Raw genomic sequence first — 12,448 nt, 5'->3', positions numbered from 1 at the left:
GAGGGAGAGAGGACGAGGGCGAGCAATGGGTTGGCGCAGTGCGCCTGCGCACGCGGCGCGAGAATCTACCCGGCAGGTTGCAGTTGGTGGTTCCGCCGTAAGAACCCGCCCGGGCGCTGCCGGCTGCCGTTGTTTCCAAGCTGAGGGGGGAAAGGGAAAGGCTTGACGGTTGCTCGGTGGGTGGGGCTGCTGGCGCCGCGAGCTCCCTTTCGGCTGTTGGTCGCGCGGCTGGACTGAGCGAGGGGGGTGGGGGTGGGAAGAGGAAGAGGAGGGACCCACGAAGCGGCCGGAGCCGAGTCGGCCTCCATGGAGCTTCCGCGGCTCCTGACTCCGCCGCAGTCGACCGCCTGGGGCTGGGGAGGGTCTGTGGAGGCTGCGCGCGAAACTGGGCTCCGCCTCGGGACCCGACAGCAAGCCTGAGGAGGGCCGAAGGCTCCGGGGCGGCCGAAGCAGCAGCGCCGAAGCGCTCTCCTTGCCGAGCCGCAGGCTATCCTGGAAGCGGCGGTGGCGGCGGCACCGTTCGCCTTCTCTCTCTCTCTCTGCCCCTCGGGTGGAGCGGCGACGCTGAGTGATTGCTTCCCCCCCTCGGACGAGACTGTCGGCCGCTCCTTCTCCGCGGCCGCCCCCGGAGATACGAAGCCCCGCCGGAGCGAGCGACCGCCGCCACCTGCGCTTCTCTGCCTACCTTCATCCATCTCCTTGGCAGAAAGCGAAGCCCCAGGAGGCGAGCGGGCAGGCCCAGAGCTGCCCCTCTCTTCGGGAATCGAGTGACGGACTGCTCGGCCTCTGGAGCCCCATCCTCTGCTTTTAAAGCATTTGGATCCCAGTGCCCCCCCTTCCTCGTCTGCTTCGAATAAGCTGTTGTGTGTCGTCTTCCTTGCAGCTGCTGTAGAGCTTAGGTTATTATCCCGGCTTCTTCGTTCGGATTCGTTTCTACCTTTTAAAACCCGATATATATTTTTTAAAAATCTCCTTTCCCCCACCATCCATATCATTTTAAGCTTCCTCCAGTGGCTGAATGTATGGAAAGGACTAGGCACCCAGGGTGGCTCTCTTGCTTCTTGTAGCGATTCTAATTCCTTTTTATTGTGATATGGAATAACATGCATTTATGCACACAATAATCTTTTGTTCAAGAGACGTTTTGAAGATAAAATTTACATTTTTTAGGGCTGAAAATGTTCCTAAAGTGGGTTTTGCCTTATTGGAGCTATTTATCCTCTGTGCCCATTTTGGTCCTATTTAATTGTTACACTCTTCCAGCTAGTGCAGATAATGCTAGTCAAGCATATTATACAGCCCTCATAAATGTGACTGTACTGAGTCCTGATCGTTCAACACCTACTTTGCTGATACTTGAGCGTGGGCGCTATGGACAAGATTCTCCCAAAGTAGCTGTCAGAGGCCAACTTTTGGCACCTCTGCCAATCAATGGAGGTAAGGATTTCCTTTGGTTCTTTCTCTTTAGTTTAAATGAGGCTTTGGTTTGTTAAGCTTTCCTTACAGTGCACATTAAAATTTTGACAAAAACTATCAAACCCTCTGCCTCCTCCCTTGCCCATTGGTTCTGGTTGGGTTTCAGTAATTCCTTATTTAAGCAATTGGTAACTGAAAGGCAGTTCGTGGACTGACCTGTGAAGTACATTTGGGTGAATGTAGTACAATTTTACACATTTTTTTAGGTGTACACCTAAAATACATATACACATGTTGAAAACACATGTATCATAGGCACTCCTTTTCAGCCTGCTGGGAGCTGCCTGTCAAGTTGCCCTTCTGAAGTAAATCTGAGTTTGCTGCTGTGTAATGTGTGAAATGGCTCTTTTGTGAGTATTCAAGGGCATTGAACACAAGATTGATTCTAAGCCTCCCACATAAGAATCTAGTATGGTATCACACTAGTTTCAGCCAACAGGCAAGAATGATGGTTTCTGCATCTGCTGCAAATTTCTACAGCCTTCCAGGTTTGAATGATAATAGTGGCAAGGTTCTTCCCTCTTCTAAGGAGGTAAGCAACATATCAGGGAACTAATTGCAAGCAATCTGACTGTGGATGCCATCTGGCCCTCGAAAACAAAGCTGAGACTAAGGCCAGTCAGTCTTAGCTTTAGTGTTTAACTTGCTTTAAAGTGAAGTTCCATCTAGAACGGGCAGTCCCGCCAATAGCAGCTCTCTATAAAAAGAATATTTTTCCTAGTCCTTTGAAAGTTAATCCATTAATTACTGTTACATTAATTTAGACACATGGGTAAGTCTTTTTTAAAAAATCTCAACCTGACAGTCTCTTGGGTACCTTTTTAGTTCTGAAAGACCTTGGAGCAATAAAGTTCTATTCTACCTAATATCATAAATTGATGCTTAAGATTTGTTTTAAGTTGTGTAAGAGTGCTTTGTATATATTTAACAGATTCTTATACACAGTAGCTTGATTTTTTGTCACAGTTGAAAACTTGCTTAGAAAAAATGGTTGCTCTGGAATGTAAGCATAAGACATACATTAAGTATGCAGTGTTATAGCTATTGTAAAGTGGAAAGTGCTATGTAATTATTATTATTTTTAATTGCAATTAGGACATACATGTAAGCATTAAGTGGTGAATAGGTTCTAATTTAGTACTTCTATGCAGTTAATTGTCAGTACTCTGAGTTATGTGATTTTATGCATGTCTGCTCATAAGCAAGTCTCATTGTAGGACTTACTCCTAGGTTTATGTGTATAGTATTGCAGCCTTAGGCCTGTATCATTTTCTACTTCCTATTTTTTCTTCATACCTCAACTTCTGTTTAATTTTCTTCTTCTTTTGTGCTCTTTGCATGTTAACAGTGTGCTTAAAACCTTGCGTAATTCATCTAAATACTGCAGGTTTTTCCTTTTTCGTCCTGTGAAACTAACATTACATGCATGCTGAGAATGACATGCCCTAAACATTTAAAAAGATTATTTGGAACAAATTTAATAAAAAACAATACATAGTTGTTTGAGGTTATAGATGTTCTTCGTTTTATGCTGTATTGACTGTTAAGGACCTATTGATAGTACAATTTAGGTTCAGGTATATCTGAATGTCCAAAGAATAGACATGGGCACAAAGCATTTTCAGCCATAATTATTTATCTGGATTCAGCTTTAGTTAGCTTGTCTGCATCCAGTCTCCAACTCTAGCCAGACAGAGTGAACATTTGCAGGACAAGAACTGAGTGACATAAATGTATTGATAACTCTAAAGTCTGTATAAATATACAGTAGTTCTCCAAACCGAAAGGTGGGGGACCATGGTGAATAGCATCTTGTACATGGACAGCAATTCAGAAATAATAAGAAGTAGGACACAGAGTGCTCCTGCATTGTACCATTTGGGAAGAGTGGGGTGTAAGTATGAGGTCCACAAATTAGTGACATTTCATACCTCTCATATGGACAGTTTGTGCCTCTGAAGGACAGTTTACGTCTCTGAAATTATCTATTTTGACTCTTCTTTCCATCACTCTTTCCATCACTTCCTCTTTCCATCACAGGAATAGGTTTCTCATTTGGGGGAGGGGTGGAATAAAAAAGGCAGAACTTGAATAATTTTTAGGGGCACTTTTTTTACTGAACCCCTATTCCAGTTGGCTTTATTTTATTTAAAGAATTTTAAAACTGTTTAAAAACAATTCTTTCATCTGTTGTTTGTATGCTACTTTTCTGATACTGAATGGAAAATAGTGTGGCTAAACAGCTTATAGACTGCTAGCAAAGTTGTTTTATTTTAAAATAGAAAACGATTACTTTCAGTTAGTCAGCCTTATAGGTTATGAAATTTCACCCCTCCAAATTACTGCAGCCATTAACTACCACCTTTTTTTTCTTGTGTGTTGCTCTATTTAGGCTGTTCTATATCAGATGCATTGTCTTTAAGCAGTTAATATGAGAGTGAAATTGAAGTCACACATTTCAGAATAGGCATGTAAGCTGCTGTATGTAGCTTATTTTTAGTATTTTGAGTGTCAGTTAACCTGAATATGTCTGATCTCAATAGTTGTACCAGGTGACCCTTTTATATCATGCATTCACTGTTGTGAGTCAACTGTGAAAATGAATACACTCTTAACACACTGATTGGGTGCTTCATAGCAAGATACATAGTAAGAGTAGGAAAGGCACTTGAAATTGTTTGCCAGTGTGTTGTGTACATCTGCTAAATGCAAGGTTCAACCTTCTACATCCACAGTAAATATTCAAGTGACATTTTTTGGTGGTAAAGCAAAATTTGGGCCCTGGGCATAGGAGCAGATGCATAGCGCCAGGTGCAGATGGGCTGGCACTTGCACGTTTCTTGATCTGTTACTATGCCTGTGTGAATAATCTCAGAGAAGAATGGATCTTTAGTATTTATTTATAGCATTTATATACCATGTTCTCCAAGTAGCTGAAGATGGTGTACATGCTTCTCTCCTTCCTTATTTAATTCACACAACAACCATGTGAAGTTAGGTTGAGAGGTTGAGACTGGGCCACTTAGTTTAATGGCCGAGTGAAGTTTTGAACACTGGTCTCAGAGGTCCTAGTTTAACCATGATACCACATTCATTGTGATTAAGGATGGATACCATCTAGATCATTTTTATTTCCATAAGAAGTCCAAGTTCTTGAGGTAAATGACATTGTCATCAAATTTACTGTCCCTGAACTTTGGTGTAGGTAGTAAAGATTGTGGATATGTGTTGTAGTGCACTGAAATTATTGCACTTATTAAGTAAAGTGACTGAATTGAATTTCATGAATAAACTCTAGTTGTGAAGGCATTTGCAATTTGTCAGAGTATTAAGATTATTTGCATGTTTCCATTTCCAGGTAAACTCCTAAATCTTTTTACTGCTGTTTTATTATAATAATGTTATATAGTGTTCTTGTTTGTATTTCCCATTTTACCTGGAGGGTACCAAGTTGGGAAAGGCTGTTAAGTGTGATGCAGATCTCTACTTCTTATTCTTTGAAATACTGTAGAGGGTTTTTTTGTGTTTTGTGAAAACATTAGATATTCCCTGACATAGTTTTCCTTTGGAAAAGTATTTCAGACAATATCTAATGTTTGCTCTGGAAAAAATAATTTGAATAATATGTGATGTGATGAATCCTAATCCATAAATGGTTATGTATCAGGAAAATCTTTAAAATGTTGTCAGATAGTTTTTGTTTAATAATTCAAATTTAAGGAAAACTTTAATCAAATTGAAGGAAATCATTATCTTCAAGATTAGATAACAGGGATACTCTAATTTTAAGCAAAAGAAAATTATAAAGGCCCCAAACATACTGGTATTTGTGAAGATTTTTTTCTGGAATAGAACAGGAGTGGGTTATCTGGCAAAAATTACAGCTGAAGCTAGTTCTGGGTTGGCTTGGGTGTAACTGATGTTTTTGTCAGAAGTAAGTAGTATTGTAGCAGAACCATCACAGTGAAGCTTTAGTTGTTTTTCGTGGATGTGTGGATTTTTAGAGAGCAGCTATTTGTGTAGACCAGTGTTTCCTCTCTGGGAGCCAGATGGCCCCCTGGGAGGCCCCAGGATATTCCAAGGAGGCTACAGGTGAAAATCACACAAGTGGGGGGCTACAGCACGAGGCTAGGGGGCTACAGAGGGAAGTGAGAAGTGAAGATAAAAGGAACATAAGAGATGACAGAACACAGCTGGTGAATGTGTTATACTTCTTATGCGATGTCATGAATGGAGTAACTGGTTTGAGGGTGATATGAAGGTTGTTAAAATGTTGGTCATGTTGATCTGATCCCATATTTACATATAATATAGTTCAGAAGCAGAAATATTTGCACTCGCATGCACATGCTGGCAACAAAAAGCTATGCTAAAAGCATTTACCGGTATGTATCATAGATTTTAACTATGTTAAGTAAATTCTATTATCTTTTCTTTATCCTCTTCTTCCTCTTACTATTTATTGAATTTGTTAGTCACTTTATCTTGCCCAGGGCAACCCAGAGCAACTTAAAACCAGACAGACAGATAAAAAACCCACATAAGATACTTTAAAACTTAGAGGAAAAATAAAATACATCACAAATGTCATTTCTACTTTTGTTTTATTCCCAAAGTAGCCTGGGGCAAACTTGTGTCTGTGGGAAAAGGTGCCTGGGGAGACCTCTTAACTGCTTTCCCTTCCCCTCTGGTCATTTTGCTCACAACTGCCTTCCCTAAGCTACTTTCCTTCCATAGGGGGAAAACATATGGGAACCCTACATCTTTTCTCTCACTTAAAAAAGGAGCTGAGCATGTATGATATTGAGCTAAAACAACTACTAAACGAGAAAGAGTTAAGCAGCTCCCCACCCCTGCCACCTTGTCCCAGACTGCTTTGTGTTTAACCATCACAAGGATGAAAGAATTCTAGAACTCTTCATAACAAGTACTTTGAGCCTCAGGTGACTAAATGTTCTGATATTGCCAATCCAAAGTAGCCTAATTTTAAACTGTTTCAAATTATAAATGTGTGTTCTAGTTCTAAGCTTTTTAGGACATATTTTCTCCACAGTGCTGTGAAAACTACCACATGTACTGTAGTCATATTGCTTGATACTTTGGGCAAGGTTTTTGATATTAGCAGGTGGATATTATAAGCATTTATTTAAGTTCAAGTACTTTGGAGAAGAAAAGAGTAAGATGTTGCACAATGCTAATTTGTCAACTATAACTGCTGAGCAGTCACTGCTGCTTCCTCTTTGAATTAAGCAAATTGTACTTCTGTATTCTTCAGTAAATTTCAGTTGTAGGCAGAACTTGGGTGACTGCTTAAACTGATAACTGAGGGGAAAGGCCATAATCTGCTTTGCATCTGTCGGAAGAATTTCAGTCAAGATGGGGAGTCTATTGGACTCCCAGCTCTTTTATTTCCTTTATTACCTGATGATTGGTCATACTGGCTAGTGCTGATGGGAGTCCAAGAACATCAGTAGAGGCACAGGTTCCCTATCCTTGACTTAGAATCACAACAATCAACATTTTTGAGACATTCCTGTAAAATAGGAATGAGTTCTCAAAAACATTTTTTCGCAGAGAACACACATTCCGTTAAATCTAATACATGTCCCCAGTTTTGTGGTAAAACTGAGAATGAGAGGAAACAAAATATGTTCATCAGGGAATTAACCTGAATGTTTACATGAAATTGTTAATTTGATATTGTAATTGTGAGGGGAATGCAATGTATGCTGCTAGGTGTTAGTGCTACTTCTGTCTTTTCTCTTTATACTGATACAACATTTTTGCAACACAAGTGGACCTGCAACAAAATATTACCTTTTAAATCCACTGTGATAGTGGGATGTTTGCACATTTATGGTCCGCCTGGTTTCTCTTTTTCGAAAGATAGTGAGTAAACTAATATTTCCATGCAATACAACCAACTCTGAAATAAGTTCCATTGCAACAGTTTTACAGTACTGTACTTCCATATAAGCTTAAAATTGAACAACATTGCTGTTTTAAGGAAATGCCTACATTGAATCTATTATATCAGGAGTTTACTTCTTTTGGTGTACAGCATCTGTCTGTCTGAGGGGACAGTGGAGGAGTGTACTTTTGGGGGTGAAGTCAAATTGTTGAAGAGTTACAGCACCTGCTGTGGCTGTAGAGACACTGGTATGGATGAGATGTGTTTTGTTGCAGCTGAGGCAGATGAAGGCACCCAGTTGTGCTGAGGCTGATGCCCCATGGTGTTTCTTCTCTCTGTGCTCCTCTCAGCGGTCCTATTCCTCCTCTGGTCACTGCTGTGGATACACAACCTGACTGACTGTCTCCAGGCACTGCTGTCATATGCAAGGGATTCCCACACAGCAGGGTTGATGTTACCAGCCTTTATGTCACATTTCAGTCATCTTTGTAATGCAGAGTTGGTTCTGTCAACAGGCCTGGTGCTTGAAGCCAGCTCACCATAGAGCATGTCCTTGGGATCCTGCCATCTTCCATTCTGTGGACATGACCAAACCAGTGTTTACTAGCTTGTTTATTTTTAAAAAATATCTGTACCAAACTTCAGTTATATCAACTCAGATTAGATGTTTATTTTATTTGTTTATTGCATTTATATCCCACCTTTCCTCCAAGAAGCTCATAGTGATGTATATGGTTCTTCCTCTCCCCCTTTTATCCTCACAACCCTGTGAGATAGGGTTGAGAAACAGTGACTGGTGCAAGGTCACGCAGTGAGCTCCATGGATGATTAGAACTCCAGAAGGAATCTGCTAGCAGAATGAGGAAGGGAGGCAGTGGAGGGGGGCAATTCACCCTCTCATAGCTCTCTGCCCCCCCCATCTGCTTCAGGGGATTAGGAATCCTCAAACAGATGATGGCATGGGACCTGTAGTGGGGAAGGGAATTGTCATCTTCCTTCATTTCACTGACAGATTCCTTTCATTGGTGACCAACATTCTTTACCAACCCATTTGTGCAGTTTTGTAATATGTGAGCATTCACCACTTCATCCATCCATTTGTAATCTGAAGTGATACAGATTGTCACATGGGCTGGATGATTCTGTATTTAAGTAGTCAAGAAAAGGTGTTTCAGGGAAACTTGTTTACAGAAAAGTGCACCTGCAATTCAGTTAGAGGCATGTTTGATTCCCTCCACCCCTGAAATTTATATAATGTGTACATCTCAGGTGTGGATATTTCCAGAGCAGTAAAAGTCAAGAGAGCCATCTGTAACAAGAAGCATCTGATCAGCACTGTCTGCTAGCTGGTAACTACTATGAGATTTAGATTCTCCTTTGGAGTGGATTATGCTCCAAAATTCTGTGGACTGAAATTACTTCCCCCCCAAAATAAATTGCAACTGTCTGAGCACAGTTTTGCTTCAGCTTACATGCTTTTCTGCCCAGTCTCTATTTCCTGTAGCTCAAAAGATGACACATGGGGATTTCTATTTTTCTCTAATTAGCACAACTATGCAAGTTTGCCAGGTGTAACCTCAGAAGTTTCTCACACATAACACATAGAAAATGCAGAAGATTTTCCTTTAGCAGGTATAATAGCTACCAGAAAATAAGCGGTTGCATACTTCATTGCAAGCTCTTGGAAGGACTAGGAAGGATACTTAATAGGATGGTGAAATCCCATTTTCTGCATGTTTTGTGGGACAGACCAGTTTCTCCAAATAATCCACTACTTGTTGAGTATTAGAGCATTACAGCAACTTGTTGAGTAGTTGAGTATTACAGCATCACCTGTGCTGTAGGCATTGAACACCACCACTGAATAAAAAAAGAATTAACCAACTTGAAAGACAAGACCTTAGATAGCAGTTTTGCATGCAATGTTAGATCAGATACTAAATAATATTAAGTTTAAGTGGCTTAGCTCTAAATGTTCTGAGCCAGATGATCTTTGAATGTGGCAGCTTGAAAAACTGGAAAGCATAGCAAATTCACTGCACCCAAGAAGTTCAGAATTCATTGTGAGTGAGCTAAGGTTGTCAGTACAGAGGTGGTTGTCAGTACAGAGAAGGTACTTGAATTTGAAATAGACTAGGTTGATGGAATTTGGCACTTTATTGAAAAGAGAAAACATTTTATATAGTAACCTTTTGTACGATTGTGAAATGACATAAATGACTTCAGATCACATATTTTTAAATAAGTGATTTGTATAAGCTTGAAATTACTCTTAAATTGCTTTTCATTATGCCATGGAGACTTTCCAGCATATATATTCAGAGTCCTCAGCTTGAGAAAAATATACATTAGAAATGGATTCTAAATAACTGATCATAGATGACAGATGATAATGGACAACTATTGGCAATTAAACTTGCTGACATGGTTGTCTGTGTCCTTTACTATGCTGATTGATGTGTCTGGCACTCAAGGTGTATGGTAGTATCCCTTAGTTCCAGTAAATATTGGAAGATTCTATGAGAAGCTATGAAGAGGACAGGGATTGCCAGCCTGTTTGCCTTTCTGATACATGTAGAGGCACAATTAGACATTTTACTGATTCAAAGCTACCATAAAGATTCACCATTACATCTTACAAAATTTGTCATATCAAGTTGTATACATTTTTTTGGGGGGGGGTCTTTCTCAGTTTTTTTAATCATTGATATGGTTAATAAAAACATACCAGCCTATAGCAAATAAAATCTTTTTTTGCTCTGTTCTCTATACTGCATATTCTTAGTTTATAAGACAGTCCTTTTACAATAGGACTGTCTCCCAAGTATCAAGCAATTGGTAAAACGTAAAGGTAAAGGACCCCTGACAGTTAAATCCAGTCACAAACGACTCTGGGGTTGCAGCGCTCATCTCGCTTTACTGGCTGAGGGAGCTGACATCTGTCCACAGACAGTTTTTCCAGGTCATGTGGCCAGCATGACTAAGCCGCTTCTGGCGAAACCAGAGCAGCACACGGAAATTCCATTTACCTTCCCACCGGAGCGGTACCTATTTATCTACTTGCACTTTGACGTGCTTTTGGCAGGAGCTGGGACCGAGCAACGGGCGCTCACCTTGTTGCGAGAATTCAAACTGCCGATCTGCCAATCGGCAAGCCCCAGGCTCAGTGGTTTAGACCACAGCGTCACCCGTGTCCCTATACCAAGCAATTGGAGTACCAAGCAATTAGAGATTTTTAAATAGAGGTTGGATGGCCATCTGTGATTCCGATATTCCAGGTAGGGGTTGGACAAGATGGCCTTTTGAGTCGCTTCCAAATCTGCATTCTAAATTCTAAATATATACATAAATTTTGGGCAACTTAAGATGACAGCGGTACATGAACAAATTTATCCTAATGTTTTGCCATTCCTCTGACCAGGTATTGAAAATATTCACTAGTAAGTATTCTGGAACTGAAAAAAATCCTTAAGTGTAATGATCATAATGATCAAATATGGTTAACACTTACAGATTGTTATTTAGCTGAAAAATTGCTTTGGGTTGTGCAAATTGTTCTGGTCTCATAACTAGAGAATAATTTTAGCCAGTGATCTGCTTTTTTGATATTTTTATCAACAAACTTTAACTGACATCTCTTTCCTTTTTTTAGTTTCAGATCGTTTAGGCTGTGATCCACGAACTCGGTTTCCAGTTCCTACAAACAAGCAGTGGGTTGCCCTACTGCAGCGAGGAAATTGCACCTTTAAACAAAAAATCCTGCGGGCAGCTTTACATAATGCTTCAGCTGTGGTAATTTACAATAATATGTCAAGTGAGGAGCCTGTCACCATGACTCATCCAGGTAAAAGCTAAGATACCAGATATTCCTTTCTCCTCATTTCTTTCTTATTTCCCTTATGTTGTAAGACTTTTTAAAGGTATTTGTGATTTGTTTTTAGACATGTTCAGATACATCATGGTGGATAGTTAACAGCATTTTGTCTTTTTTGTGATTATCAAGCGTGGAAGTTGGTCATTCATTCTTTGATTTATAAAAGTGCTGGATAAAGTGCTGAGACTGACAGTCTCCACTAGCTGCATGACCGTAGCATATTGCCATGTCTACTTTATTTGTGACAGAGAAGGAAATAATGTGCTTAGTTTAATGCCTGTAACAGAAACTAGATGGGAAGAAGGATAAGTATACGGAGTATGGTTTGTGCAACAATCCCTTCCAACGCATATTTGCATGATTGTATTAGCTGTGCTCAAACATTCTACAAAACATACATGATCTATAGAAACCCTTCATGACAGCTTTCCATTAGCATAGTATCTGAAAATACAAGATTTGGAGCCCATATTGCGCTGTTGAACTATGATAGAATACTATTTCTCTGACAAAGGGAAATCTTCAGTTGCATTCTTCCTAGACATAGGTTAATGCTGGAAATCTTGCTCAGCCAAGTATTAGTTGCGTATACTTTTAATCTAATTTTTAGTTAGTCCTCTCCTGTTGTTCCCTGGGAGCTGGCATTGAGGTAGCCATTGGATTTGCTGTAACCTTCAGCCCTGGCCTGCTTCTTTCTAAACCTGCTTGTTTGCCCCTCACTGGCTGATCTTAGCTGCCTTAATGTAATAGGGGTAGTCGAGTAGGCAATAAATGCTAGAAGCTTTTCCACTGCAAAATGCAATAAAATATAGAATACTTGGCGTCCAGTAGTGGACAACATTCAAGTAGGCTATTTGCTTCTAGTGATATGTTTTTAGCTCTGGGCAAACCTTCAGATTCAGAGCCAGCATGTACCTGATCACCAATTGCTGGTGGTGTAATAATGGGAGAGGGATGTTGTCTTTGTACTCTGTGGGCTTCTCAAAAAGCATGAATGCATAAAATAGACATTACTGGCTAGATGGACCTGTGACCAGATGCATTATATTCAAGTTCATAGTCTCTGAATGCTACATTAAAGCATCTACAGAAAGGTATCAAATACTTATTAGTTCCCATGGTTGCCTTCTAAATTATTGTTACCTGGACTTGTGTAAGGGAGAAAAATATAGTTGCTAGGTTATTTG

General features: G+C 40.3%; 1 protein-coding gene across 3 annotated transcripts in view; it reads left to right on the top strand.

Moving 5' to 3' along the window:
• Nucleotides 1–32: 32 nt before the first annotated feature.
• RNF130 (ring finger protein 130) overlaps nucleotides 33–12,448 on the top strand; it is a 43,484-nt gene continuing 31,068 nt past the window's right edge. For all 3 annotated transcript variants that reach the window (XR_014522215.1, XR_014522216.1, XM_083488209.1), the window contains exons 1-2: nucleotides 33–1,437; nucleotides 11,040–11,231. Coding sequence is in view for 1 of the 3 variants with exons in the window: in XM_083488209.1 (XP_083344335.1) it covers nucleotides 1,179–1,437; nucleotides 11,040–11,231 (451 nt within the window). In the remaining 2 variants the exon portion in view is untranslated. The remainder of the gene's footprint in view (nucleotides 1,438–11,039; nucleotides 11,232–12,448) is intronic.

The sequence above is a fragment of the Podarcis liolepis genome (genome assembly GCF_965112155.1).
Source record: "Podarcis liolepis genome assembly, chromosome: 2".
NCBI classification, from domain to species: Eukaryota; Metazoa; Chordata; class Lepidosauria; order Squamata; family Lacertidae; genus Podarcis; species Podarcis liolepis.
Note: the sequence above shows the minus strand (reverse complement) of the source record. Positions and strands in the feature narration are given on the sequence as shown.